General features: G+C 37.7%; 1 protein-coding gene across 1 annotated transcript; it reads right to left on the bottom strand.

Moving 5' to 3' along the window:
* Positions 1-12271: 12271 nt before the first annotated feature.
* LOC142522558 (10 kDa chaperonin, mitochondrial-like) lies at positions 12272-13100 on the bottom strand. The gene is made up of 3 exons (XM_075626010.1): positions 12881-13100; positions 12669-12808; positions 12272-12509 (listed from the first exon to the last, which is right to left on the bottom strand). Exons 1-3 carry the CDS (start codon positions 12983-12985, stop codon positions 12461-12463), a joined length of 294 nt encoding a protein of 97 aa, XP_075482125.1. The 5' UTR covers positions 12986-13100; the 3' UTR covers positions 12272-12460.
* Between the last annotated feature and the right edge of the window lie 1087 nt (positions 13101-14187).

Below are 14187 nucleotides of genomic sequence, written 5' to 3' on the forward strand. Positions count from 1 at the left end.
CATTCGTCAGACCGAACGGCATCACAAGGAACTCATAGTGGCAATAACGAGTCCTAAAAGCAGTCTTGGAAACATCATCATCTTTAACCCTCAACTGGTGATAACCGGAACGCAGATCTATCTTGGAGAATATCGAAGCTCCCTGCAACTGGTCAAACAAATCCTCAATCCTCGGGAGTGGGTATTTGTTCTTCACTGTAACCCTGTTCAATTCCCGATAATCAATGCAAAGTCTCATCGTGCCATCCTTCTTCTTCACAAATAAGACCGGCGCGCCCCATAGTGAAAAACTCGGGCGAATAAACTCCTTGTCTAGAAGTTCCTAAATCTGCTTCTTAAGCTCTGCCATCTCTGTCGGTGCTAGTCGGTATGGTGCTTTGGAGATCGGAGCCGTACATGGCATGAGCTCAATAGAAAACTCCACCTCTCGCTCGGGTGGTATACCGGAGACGTCCTCAGAAAAAACGTCCAAGAAGTCTCTAACAATCGGAACGTCTACGGCTGACTGACTGGGCGCCTCGGGGACAGATATAAAAGTTGCTAAAAACGCCCGACACCCTTTATGCATGAGCTTCCTAGCCTTGACATAAGGAATAATTCGCGGTAAGGGAAAGTACCTGTCCGGCTCAAATAAGAACTGCGTCATTCCAGGCGGTCGAGCTAGAACAGATCTCCGCTGAAAGTCAATCAAAACTCTGTTCCGCAATAGCCAGTCCATCCCTAGGATGATGTCAAACTCCGGCATCGGCAACACGATCAGATCCGCATAAACGAGGTTGCCATGGAGCTCAAGATCTATGTCTCGGATCACATTGGTAGCTGCCATCTCCTCACCAGAAGGCAATACTACTGAATAGGCTACATCTAGCCCAACGGTCTTGACCTTGAGGAAATTAGCAAAGACCTCCGAAATAAATGAGTGAGTGGCCCCTGAATCTATCAAGGCCTTCGTAGCGGAACCAGATATAAATATTCTCCCTGAAAGGTTGGAATACTAAGCTGAACCCAATAATCACAAGAACTAACTTATAGACATGCAAAGGTCAAAGTTCTTCTAACTTAAATTCCCAAAATAATACTGAGTAGAGCATGCAATCCTACTGCAATTCTATGTTCAAAAATCTTAACCCAAAACAATAAATCCCAAATGTAAACTTAAAGCTTAAAGGTATCTGTCATAAGCACGGTCTCTGGGTTCGCCTCCGTGGCATGGAGAGCAAAAACTCTGCCTTGGGTAGGCAGATTCCTCTGAGGGCACTGCAGAAGTAAGTGGTCTGGACTACCACACTTATAACACTTCCCTGAACCATACATATACGCTCCAGCATGGCGGCGTGTGCACCTAGGACAGACTGGATGCTCAAAAGTCCTCGGGGCTGGTGTCCTCGCTGCTGCTGCTGCTGCTGACCTCTGTTTCTAGGTGGGCCGTGAAAAGGCCTCTTGTTCTGATGCTGTTGCTGAGGAGGAGGGCGGTGCGGTACCTGGATTGGGCGCTTGCCCTGGCGATCCCGTTCAATGTCACGCTGGTCCTGCTCTGCAGCTAGAGCTCTGGAGACGGCGACCTCATAAGTAGTAGGGTCAGCTTCCCTAACATCACGGCGCAAGATCGGCCGTAGACCCACCAGGAAATGCATTAACTTGGCTTTAGCATCATTCACGATCAGGGGCACAAAATGACAACCCCTCTCAAACTTACGGATGAACTCCGTAACAGTCAGATCTCCCTATCTCAGGCTCATGAATACCGTGGTCAACCTGGTGCGCACCTCCTCAGTGAAATATTTGGAGTAGAATACCTCCGTGAAGCGTGTCCAGCTCAGCGTAGCCAAGTTCAGGGCTACTGATGCTCCTTCCCACCATAAGCGGGCATCTCCTCCGAATAAGTAGGTGGCACATCGGACTCTGTCTGCATCTCCAAGCTCCATGAACTCGAAGATAACCTCGAGGGACTTGATCCAGCCCTCGGCAACCATGGGATCAGACGTCCCTGAAAACTCCTTCGGCCTCATCTTCATGAAGCGCTCATAAGTAGCCTCGGGTCCTATCGGCCTAGCTGTCATAGCATGGTTCCCCGCGAACTATGCGAAGAACTGAGTCATCCCAGCTAGCATCTGGGCATTCATGTCAGGTGGAGGTGGTGGTGGAGGTGGTAAGTCCCTCTCCTGCCTCCGGTTCATGCCATCCTCCTGGCGAGGCTCATCCTTTCTAGTGCGCTCGAGGATGCATCTAGGGGGCATACTGTTCCATACATAACCCATACGTAACCAACATGCATAATCTTTATAATTTATTTAAATTTAAATACTGAACAATAAAAATCTGGACGTAAAACATTTCATGAAAACATGCTGTTAAAATATTTCATGCTGTAAACGAAATGCGTAAACGTAAAACTTACAGACCGAAGACGTGACCCCATGAGCTTCTCGTGGTCAGTAATAGTACAACACTTTACAGAACCATTGCTCTGATACCAGCTATAATGGCCCGAAAATTCGTGTTTGAAAATTTGCGGAAAAATTTAAAATTTTCTTTTTAAAATAATTAAAATGTCTCATTCACCAAAATAAACTGATAAATCAAGTTTAATGTTCAAAATAGCAGCGGAAGAAATTATTGTTCGCAAAATAACAACTTTAAAGTAATCCAACAACTGATAAAAATGTTTGAGCATAAAAATGGTAAATGCCGTAAATGAGGTCCTCGGGTTCCACTACTGTCGACCCAAGCTGGCTCACTGGTCCCCGCCCTCGGTCTCGACCTCATCAATACCTACAACAATCAAGTATAGTGAGTCTAAAGACTCAGCATGCATATATTGTAAATAACGAGTAAATAATATAATAAAATTGTATGGGATAAAATATCATGTCATGAGGCATAACGTGAAAATAACTTATCATAACGTGAAAATCATAAGTGAAATGTTTGCTCAATCGAGCCCTATCATAAAATAACATGTCATAAATTTTCTGTTGAGATTATGTTCTACGCAAGTGGCCCCTGCACTGAACTGAACTGAACTGACCGGTAACTGACGACCTGGTGAAGTAATAATCGTCTGATCAGACTAATGCCACAGTATACTGGGTGGAACTGAACTGAACTGAACCGGTAACTGACGACCGGGTGATGCAATAATCCCATGATAGTGAAATGGCCACAAGCAATATCGCATAAATCTCAAAAATGAATATTTTATATTTTTATGCACATAATATAATTAAATGGCATAATGAAATATCCTGTATTATTTTACCACATGGATTGGATCGTTCCCAGGCTCGCTGCGACCTAAATTTATCATGAAAAATATGCAAATGATTTCTTGACCAAACTTTGTAAACGAATCCAAAAACGAGACAATTACACCCAATGACTTCGTATTTAATCATGACTCCGTGCCAACCCGAATCAACACCGAACCATCATTTAGTCATGATTAAAATACACTTAAAAATGATGAAATAATGCTCCTAAAATGGTAAGGGCCGAAATTTTTGGTGAATGGAAGCCAAAACATGAAACGCTCTTTCGAGAGTCAATTTGGCACATCGCACCGAAATTCCTCGTACGACCTCTAAAATGATCCGAATTACGAACGGCCAAAAAAACAAGACCTTCCCAACTTGATGGGGTACTGTCCAATCCAAGGCCAAATGCTAAAAGCCAACCAAGAACCCAAAATGCACCTCTGAACCGACGCACCACTTGCTGTCCACAAAATACAGCAGCAGCGCCTTCGTTTGCTTGCGTCGTTTTCGAGACTACCGGCCATTGGGGCTTGCACCACCGACCAGAGCCTCTTTCCAACATCCTAAGGGATGATTTGAACCATGGATAAGGGCCCTAGGCCAGCCACAATTCGAACCACACCAGAAACAAACCACACGTCCCAACCAAGCACCAATTCTGCGCGCATGGGGCATTGCTATTGTTTTGCTGTCATGGATCGTTCCAGTGGCCATTCGATTGACCATGGCACGATCTTGACATCAAGGGTTATGGTATGAACCGTGGCTAAGGGCCAGAGGCCAACCAAGATCCACACCACTCCCTAAAAACCGAACAACACATGCAATAAGGGGAAGGGGCCGTGGGCTGTTCTTGTTTCTTTTGATTTGAAAACCGATTCACCATGGACCAAGCCTCAAAAGGGCGACCTGGTCACGTCTTAGACATGATAGGGAGGTGTTCTAACCATGGCTATAGGCCCCTAGGGCAGCCAAGATCAGCAACTCTCCTCTTTGGCAGCAACATGACAGAAATCGAGACTCAAATGGAATGAAGGAGGAGTTGCTGTCATTTTTCGATTTCCAGCATGCATGGGCTTGAAATATTGGACCAATATGATCATGTCCTAGTACATGTCTAGATGCAGCCTTGGGAGCCTAGGGTCGAACCAATACCTGATACAATGAAAAAAAGCCAACCCGTGAGGTAGCAAAGGAAGACCGAAAAATTCTGCATGTGCATTTTCTAAAAATATGTTGATGTATTTCGATTTTCTTGTATTAAAATAATGTACAAGTGATGTTTAAAAATATCTATATGACTTGATTGAAGAGCAAATAAAAATATATACATGCCTTGGTTCGTTTTGAAAGAAAAACGAACGAAACGACGACGCGGCGCGGAGGAGACGGAGTGATCTTCTTGTTCTTGCTTCTACTCGATTTTTCTCTCCTATTTTCTATGTCTATTTCACGATTTCTCTCTGGTTTTTCCTCTGAATTTCGGTGGTGACGAAGGGGGAATGATGGTTAGGAGAGATGGAGGGGGTTGCAATATAAAAAGGATGGCAAGACCAAGTCTTGCTTTCTTTTGAATTTGAAATGGTTTGATATCAAAATGATTGTTGGAGGGATAGATGGGGTATGACCGATTCTTCATGCCATCTCAAGGCTAGGATAATTATCTATTAATAATTAATAGTGGTTAATAAATGAAAGGATTATCATGCTAAGAAATGACAAGGAAATGGTCAAAGGTTGTGAGTTGTCAAAGAAATGTTATCTCACTTAAGGGGTGACCGAAATTAATCTAATAAATGGAGGGGAAATATTGTTTAGTTAGTGTATTTTAAACCTTTAGAGCCTTACATATCCTTTAAATAATTTAGTGAATTAACACATTAATTATGGAACCTAAATGAACTTATTTCCTACTTACCTCAAGTTACTTAAATAATTCCTTAAACCTTCTTTTAACTTAAATTAACTTATTAGCTCGCAAAAATAAACTCTGGGAATGATTTCTAAATCTTAAATTTTATCTCAAAACTCCAACTCAAGTCCGGCCTCACTGAATTAACTGAAAAGATAAAAATTAAACTACTGCATAAAATAATAAAATTTAAAGGGAAGAATAAATACTCATGCAATAATAATAAAAAATCATTTTACTTTAAATGCTAAAAATTATGCATGACTTATACGTAGTCTGGTTTACGGGTTCTACATATATTCTTCCCAAATAAATTCAAAATGCGATTGTTTTCACTTTTCAGCATAAATGTATGATACAGGCAATCCAGCAAACACGTAGTGAACAAGATTTGAGCAATACCAGCAAATGTAAAACACCAGCCGCTCACAGAGTCACAATCACGGATCACCGACCCTGTAGAAGTCTCGCGAGGAGCTTTGGCTTTGGCCTTTGGATTTTGGAATTCTGAAACGTAGAATTATAACCTTGGCCTTTGGACTTTTGCCTTTTCAATTTATTAAAGTGGACCGGTCATTAGAAGCCCATATGTTTTTTTTAAAAAAAAAAATCGGGTACCCGATCGGGTAAATCGGGTACCAACTCTATACCTGAACCCGATCCGACTAAAAAATATTCGGGTTCGGGTAGTACCCGAACCCGAATATTTACCCAATTTTACCCGAAAATTTCACCCGATCGGGTTCGGGTCGGGTGGAACCCGAAAAAACCCGACCCGATTGCCCATCCCTATATCAGCTTACGAGAAGTAATCAGTCCAGTTTTGAGGGAACACTTCAACGTGCTATCAGTTTAGTATAGAAGCTCTTCTCCCTCAGTGTGTGAGAACACATTCCCGGTGTATTCATTGTTCAGTTCTCACACACACTCACACACTATCACTCACATATATCAGAGAGCAGATCTTAAAAGATCAGTTGAATGAGTCGTGCACAAAGACATAAAAACATGTGTATGTAGTATTTGACACACAGACGTTAAACAAGTGATAACTGGAATGTATTGCCTTCAATCTAGACTAGGAGTTCAGTTAGGCAGTAGAGTAAGTCCTAAGCTAAGTGGGTGTTTGTACAAGGTATTGTATAAATTAAAGTCTTCTAGTATATCCTACCCGAGGAGTAAAAAGGGATGACGTAGGAGCAGTTGAAGTCTCCGAGCATACATAAACATATCTTGTGTTATTTATGTTTAACTGCTTGTTTTTGTTCTTAACTGATTTGATCCGTTCAGCTGATATCAGTTCAGCTCTGTCCATAACTGAACTGATATAAGCCAGAACTGATCCCATGTAATTTTCAGTTATTCAATTGAACAAGATATAAAATCGATCAGCTTTCTTAACGAATGATTATTTCGAGTATTTTTCCCCTTTGTTTAAAATCAAAATCGATCTAATTCATCGGTGTTTAAATTTTTAGAACATGAACTATTGCAGCTTATTGAGAATATTGTGTTTGAATCACCCTCAAAGGTGCCCGAACCGGAATGCACTTGGAAAAGTTTATTCAAACAAAGAAGTTGCGCTGATAGGTGGTTCAGCAGGATAACTTCAAAAACCCGGACAGCTGATGAAGAGTTCAACTGATGAAGAGTCCAACTGACCAGTTCAACTGAAAAAGTGAAATCAGTTCAACTAACGAGTCAACTGATTTCACCAGCAAAATTGAAGACCAGTTCAGGACATCAGTTAAGAGCCAACCAGTTTGCAGAACACGACAAGTTTATCTATGTGGAATCCAGCTGTGCACAACGGTATAAAAGCAATTGTACGATCAAAGTACAATATTGAATATTGCAGCAGAGCCTTAAAGCCAAGAACGAATTCAAACTGCAACGAACATACTTGATGAGACTTGGTGTACGATCGCATTGCCTCTATAAATACCAGACCAAGATCATCAATACAAAAGAGTGGAAAAAGTAGAAGTGAGTGAAAATCAAAAGAGAGAAGGGCACGCTCAACGTATATCAGCTTACAAGAAGTAATCAGCTCAGTTGTAAGGGAAAATTTCAACGTGCTATCAGCTTAGTATAGAATCTCTTTTCTCTCAGTGTGTGAGAAAACCTTCCCGGTGTATTCATTGTTCAGTTCTCACACACACTCACACACTCACTCACATATATCAGAGAGCGGAGCTTAAAATATCAGTTGAGTGAGTCTTGCACAAAGACATAAAACTTGTGTATGTTGTATTTGACACACAGACGTTCAACAAGTGTTGATTGGAAGGTGTTTCCTTCAGTCTAGACTAGAAGTTCAATTAGGCAGTAGAGTAAGTCCTAAGCTGAGTGGGTGTTTGTACAAGGTGTTGTATAAATCATATTCTTCTAGTATATCATACCCGAGGAGTTCAAAGGGGTGATGTAGGAGCAGTTGAAGTCTCCGAACATCCATAAACATATCTTGTTTTATTTCTGTTTAATTGCTTGTTTTTGTTCTTAACTGATTTGATCAGTTCAGCAGATATCAGTTTAGTTCTGTCCATAACTAAACTGATATAAGCCAGAACTGATCCCATGTAATTTTAGTTATTCAGTTGCACAGGATATAAAACCGATCAGCTTTCTTAACGAAAGATTATTTCGAGTATTTTTCCCCCTTTGGTTTAAAACCAAACTCAATCTAATTAATCAGTGTTTACATTATTAGAACACGAGCTATTGTAGCTCATTGAGAAATTGTGTTTGAATCACCCTCAAAGGTTCCCGAATCGGAATACACTTGGAAAAGTGTATTCAAACAAAGAATTTGTGCTAATACGTGATTCAGCAGGAGAACTTCAGAAGCCCGGCCAGCTGATGAAGAGTTCAACTAATGAAGAGCCCAGCTGACAAGTTCAACTGAAAGAGTAAAATCAGTTCAGCTGACGAGTCAACTGATTTCACCAGCCCAATGGAAGACCAGTTTAACAGACCAGTTCAGAACATCAGTTAGTAGCCGTACAATTTGCAGAACATGACAAGCTTATCTAAGTGGAATCCAGCTGTGCACAACGGTATAAAAGCAGTTGTACTATCATAGTACAATAATGAACGTTGCAGCGGAGCTTAAAGCAAAGAATAAATTCAAACTGCATCGAACATATTTGATGAGTCTTGGTGTACGGTCACATTGCCTCTATAAATACCAGACCAAGATCATCAATATATAAGAGTGGAAAAAACAGAAGTGTGTGAAAATCAGAAGAGAGCATGGCACGCTCAACGCATTTCAGCTTACCAGAAGTAATCAGCCCAATTATGAGGGAATACTTCAACGTGTTATCCGTTTAGTATAGAAGCTCTTTTCCCTCAATGTGTGAGAACACATTTCCGATGTATTCATTGTTCAGTTCTCACACACACTCACACATTATAACTCACATATATCAGATAATAGAGCTTAAAAGATCAGTTGAGTGAGTCTTGCACAAAGATGTAAAACTTCTGTATGTAGTCTTTAACACAGACGTTAAACAAGTGTTGGCTGGAAGGTGTTGCCTTCAGTCTAGACTAAGAGTTCAGTTAGGCAGTAGAGCAAGTCCTAAACTGATTGGGTTTGTACAAAGTGTTGTATAAATCAAAGTCTTCTAGTGTATCCTACCCGAGGAGGTAGAATGGTTGACGTAGGAGCAGTTAAAATATCCGACATATCAAGATTTTAGATTTCATACTCAATAAAAATCTTAATATTCGTTCATTGGCAACTTATGTTGAACACAACTAATTTCTTTTTGTTTTTATTTCCCCCAAAATTTTTCGTATGAACATTTATCCCATAAACTTGAAATTAAAGCTTACGCAACCCAAATAGTATTAGATAACATAATTCCAACACACATATTCATTTATTCATAAGTTTCTTAATGACTTTAAAGAAATTCCTCAAGACAAGATATCTACCTCAATTCTTACATGCGTCTATCAAGTAATCTAACCATCAATCATACCAAACTTTCTAGAAAAATTTAACCCTAACAAATGTATAATTTTAACTCTTAAGATCATGACTAAAACTTATAACACATCAAACTTAAGTTCTCAAAAATAAGTTATCTAAATGTATAACCTTATAACTTAACTAGTTGATCAACTTTAACTTAAATTGTCATCACTTTAGATTCTTAATTTGCCACAACATTATTCTACTAACGCTTAGATTTTTAAGCTCAATATCGACTCATCCTACAATGTCCTTGATTATTATTCATCATCACATTATAACCCAGATATTTCAAGGTTCTAAATATCCCTTCAAGCCTAAATCATCGAAAATTCATATCATTTAAATCATTAAATTCTCACATATTGCTAAACTAGTTCAAAAATTCCTTAACAATTGCAAAATATGTTCTTAATTTCCTCGAAAATTATCCATTTGATCCTTAATTAGGAAAGTTCTACAATTACCTACAAGTTCTTGGCGTTTCTCAATTTCATTCTATAGGTTTATCGTAACATAAAGTTCAATAATTTTAAGCTTATTAATCCCAAACTCAATTCTCGTAACCAAATCTTAAATTTCCATCAATGTTTAAAATCCCAAGTTATACATTTTTATACTTCTAAATATTGTCATAGTTTTCGAATCATTATTGCTTATATAAAATCCTCAAAAATCAACTCAACTAGTAACCACGAACCATCAATATTTTCTTAGAAAACCTACATGCCCCAAAAACATTCATAATTTTCAAGATTAGCTTATGACCCAGAAGTAGAACATCAGTACTACTAACCCAAAAATTAATATTGTCAAATCATTTTCAACCTCTCTTAACGTCCAATATTCGAATTCTTAAACATGTACAATTCCAAACGTAACCAACATGCAATCCAATCTAGTTTTTAAGACATTTAATCTTCAAAACATAAAAACAGCTAAACATATACTATAATACATATATCGTGTAAACATGCAGGTGATAACATTAAAACTTTCAAAACATATAAACTTACAGACTTGAGGCTTGAAGACTGAGCTGCAGAAGCTGGCGGTGGTACAGCCCTGTACAAGACCCTTGCTTTGATACCAACTAAAACGTCTGCTCATTTTAAAATTTTATTGAACATTTTTTAAAAATTCAATGGCCGAAACTATGCCTGCATAAATCCATAAAATTCGAAACATGCATTTTGTGAAATCATCCCACAACTGAATAAAATAACTATAGTTAAAATTATGAAAAGAGCAACCAACCTAAACAATTTACTGTTTAAAAATATAGAACGTCGGGCATATTAAAATCTATCAAAACCCTCAACAAAATAAAATCATCAACCACTTAAAAAGCTGTTTAAATGTGTTCCTATAAAATCATATTCTTGCGGAAGAATACAAGGTCTTTGGGTTAACGTGCACCACCAGCTCCGCCCGTTCAGTCATAATAACCTCCAGTTTCCTCATCGAAAAGCTCACCTGCATCGTTCACACCCAGTGAGTCTAAAGACTTAACACACCTGTAACGATATATCAAATACATATACATATCATGCAACAGTGAAGAGTACTGTAATCAACATACATTTCATGATCTTAAAAGCGTAAACGTAAACATATTGCATCATAGCATAGCGTGTCAAAACATGTCTCAACCTATCATCATATACGTATACATTTTTTTTAATTGAGTTTAGTTCATTAGTTGTGATTTTTGTATTATCATGTCAGTCGATGGATCCATATACGTGTAACCGTGGTACCCGACGGCGGGAACATCAGCGACAGCATTACCCGTCCACTGAACACTGGCCTTACATGTCATCGTGTCATTCTATTAGTCACAACCAACTCTCATCCTTCAAAACATGTTACCATATTCATCACTTAATAAAATCATGCATATACGTAAATTTTCTTTAAAATCAATCATGCAACGTATTTTACATAATTATGTAAAAATCATGTTAATGATAACATAAAGGTTTAAAAACATGTAAAATCTTGTTTAGGACGCTGTCAGGACTAAAAAATCGACCCAGGTGCAAAATGACCATTTTGCCCCTGAAAATCCTAAATAACCATTTTACCTTTGGGCTTCTAAATTTCGGCCCGAATCTTACCAAAATCCTTAAAACATCCCAAAAGATACTTAAAATCATTTCTTAGACGTAAACTCGGGATCATTTCAAAACTTAAACGACTCATTTTAAAACTTGGATCGGGGTCCAGTTTTAACCCGAATCAACCCGAAACTTAACCAAATCTTCCCAAATTTAAACCGTGACTAAAACCTACATGATCAGCCCTTAAACCACTTATTTCCGACCACCTAGGACCCCTAGAAAAGACCATACAGCTGCTGAAAAAATTCTTGCATCCTAGAGGACCGAACCCTAGTCACACTAACAAGCTAAACGCTCAACCCTGCACCTGACCAGATTGGACCAACCCCAACTCCAACCAGACCTCTTAGGACCCTAACCAGATCCTCCTAGACCGTCCTAACCCTAGCCAACAGCCCATGCACAGCCCATGTCCTTGCCCCTTCTAGATCGAGCCCTATATCTACGCAACGCGACCAACTCGGCGTCCACCCTTGGTGCACCATACCAGACACTTCTTAACCCATCTAGGGCCTTGACATGAGCCTCCTAAACCCTCTGGACAGAGCCAATAATCCGCAAGTGCAGCCTCTCGATCGCCTAAGCCATACGCACCTTAAAACTTGCCAAGCCATGAAGAATTCGTTCGGCCACTTTGTGTTGTCATACCAGACATGTTCGAACCACTCCTAGGACAAATACACACTCATGGATCGTGCCCCTTCAATGCAGGAATGCTGCCTCCTTAATCATTCATAAAAACAATGGGATTACCCAAATCTCTCATCCGATTGAAGAATTCAACCACAGCCAAAATACATCTAATTACCTCCAGATAAATCACCATTTGGATCAAAACACAGAAAAATCACAGGGTTTGGCATTCATAAATTTGTATTGGGTGATTTTCAAGGTACTCGGCTTTGCTGCCGAATCAAGATTCCATATTTGTTAACACTTTTAGCTTTTAGATCAATACCTCACTGCCGCAAAGGAGTGCGGAATCAGATGGAACAAAAGGTTAAACAAGGTACTCTGCATTACTAAAACAAATATCAAATGTAGCAAAAGTAGAAAATTCCACATTACTCATTGGATCTCATAATCAACAAGTCACTAGCAGGAAACATCATTAATCAAACCAAACCCAAAAACACAACTTGAACCCGACTTCGCATTTCCTACAAAAAAAAAAATTTATGGCAAGTATTCAATCGCAAAGAATCCCCAAGATATCCTCATCCCTGTACAAATGGTACCTGCAAACGAAAAATCAAACAGCTTCCATTCAAATTACAAATCAATACCCATTAAATCTTGTAAAGGGTCTTTGGGTAAGTTGAATATGAACGTGAAGAACAAATCTCAGCTAACAAAACTGGAAAAGGAACAAAATTGAATATTAAAAAAAAACTAACTCTTTTTCACCCAATTTGACTTGGGTTCCGCCATATTCAGGCAAGAGAACAGTGTCACCTTCCTTAACAGCAACTGGGATGAGATTCCCAGCTTTGTCGCGCAGCCCTTGTCCAACCGCAACCACTTTCCCCGAATCCAACTTCAGCCAATAAAACATCATCAGGAATCCATAGCTCGCATCAAAAGAAGATGACAATCACAAAACCAGTACCTTGGATGATCTTTCTGGCAGGAGGATGCCCGCGGTTGTTTTGGAGGGAGGCAGGATTTTCTCCACGAGGACTCTGTTGAGAGATGGGATCAATCTTTTAGCCATTTCTTGGATTTAACAATCGGTCCAATTTTCTTGCAGCTACAGAAAATTTCAAGTGGAGATCTGTAATCGTATCGGAATGAATATATTAGCACATAGTGGAAGCTTCTAGGCTTTCTGGATGAAGGATTTAGGGTTTTGTTCTTGGGTTTTATGTATTTGAGTTTTTCATTTCACTAGAGATGGTGCGGTTAACCTATTTAATTTGTGTGTTAAATTAATTAAATATGTTTTAATTGCGGTTTGCGATAGCCAATTTATTCTTATTTTTAAGTGAATAAATTAAATTTATATTCTTAGTATAGAAGTGGAATAAAAAAATTAATATATAATAAATAAAATAATTTTTAGTTCAAAATTATATTTGAAAAATAGAGTTGACATTATCGATATATATATATATATAAGGGTCAAATGTTATTAAACATGTTACCCAAACCGGAACGATCTCTGCGGTGGGATCCCTTGTGCCACAGCATACTCAATTTTTAAAAGTTTTTTTGTATTCTAATTCTTTAAAAAAATTATATATTTTTTCTATTTTTTTATCGTGTAAATTTTTTTTGTATAATTTTATTTTTCGACATGTTCTATTATTTTTAATTTTTCACATTTTTTTGAAAATTGAATTATTTCTTCTATTTAAAAGTTATATTTTTTTTTACGAATGTTTGATTGGTTAGATTTTGAACTTGTTAAAAAAAATTATTTTAAAAATATTTTAGTATATTTTTATTTATTTTATAAAAAATTATATGTAATTATATTTGATATTTTAATTATATTTATATTTGATTTTAAAATTTATAAAATAAATGTTTCTTTTATTATTTATATATACATTTAAGATAATAAAAAATAAAAAATTTCCTTTTTTATTTTGTCGATTTTTCAACTTTGACTGTTCTGCCCTTTTAATTTTTTTTTGTAAATTATATTATTGCATATATCCTAAAAATAAAACATAATTTCTTATATTTAAAATTAAATTTTATTAAAGTGAAAATTTAATTTTTGGTTACGATGTGATTAATTGTATTTTGAAATTGATTTATTGGATTTTGAAATATCACATTTGAATCCAAAAATAAAATTTAAACTTTTAAATATTAGAAATATTTTTAATTTTTTATCTCTAAAAAAGAAAATATTATTTATTGTATTTAAAATTTACAATTTTATTTTTTATTAAAAATATTTGTAAA

This window comes from Primulina tabacum, chromosome 13 (genome assembly GCF_025594145.1).
Source record: "Primulina tabacum isolate GXHZ01 chromosome 13, ASM2559414v2, whole genome shotgun sequence".
NCBI classification, from domain to species: Eukaryota; Viridiplantae; Streptophyta; class Magnoliopsida; order Lamiales; family Gesneriaceae; genus Primulina; species Primulina tabacum.

Excerpts from the sequence above, each read along its gene's own strand:
- LOC142522558 (XM_075626010.1), bottom strand. The coding sequence starts at position 12,985 with ATGGCTAAAAGATTGATCCCATCTCTCAACAGAGTCCTCGTGGAGAAA. Across the intron at positions 12,809-12,880 it reads TGCCAGAAAGATCATCCAAG|TTGGATTCGGGGAAAGTGGT; the intron begins GTACTGGTTTTG and ends TATTGGCTGAAG. Across the intron at positions 12,510-12,668 it reads GTCAAATTGGGTGAAAAAGA|GTACCATTTGTACAGGGATG; the intron begins GTTAGTTTTTTT and ends TTTCGTTTGCAG.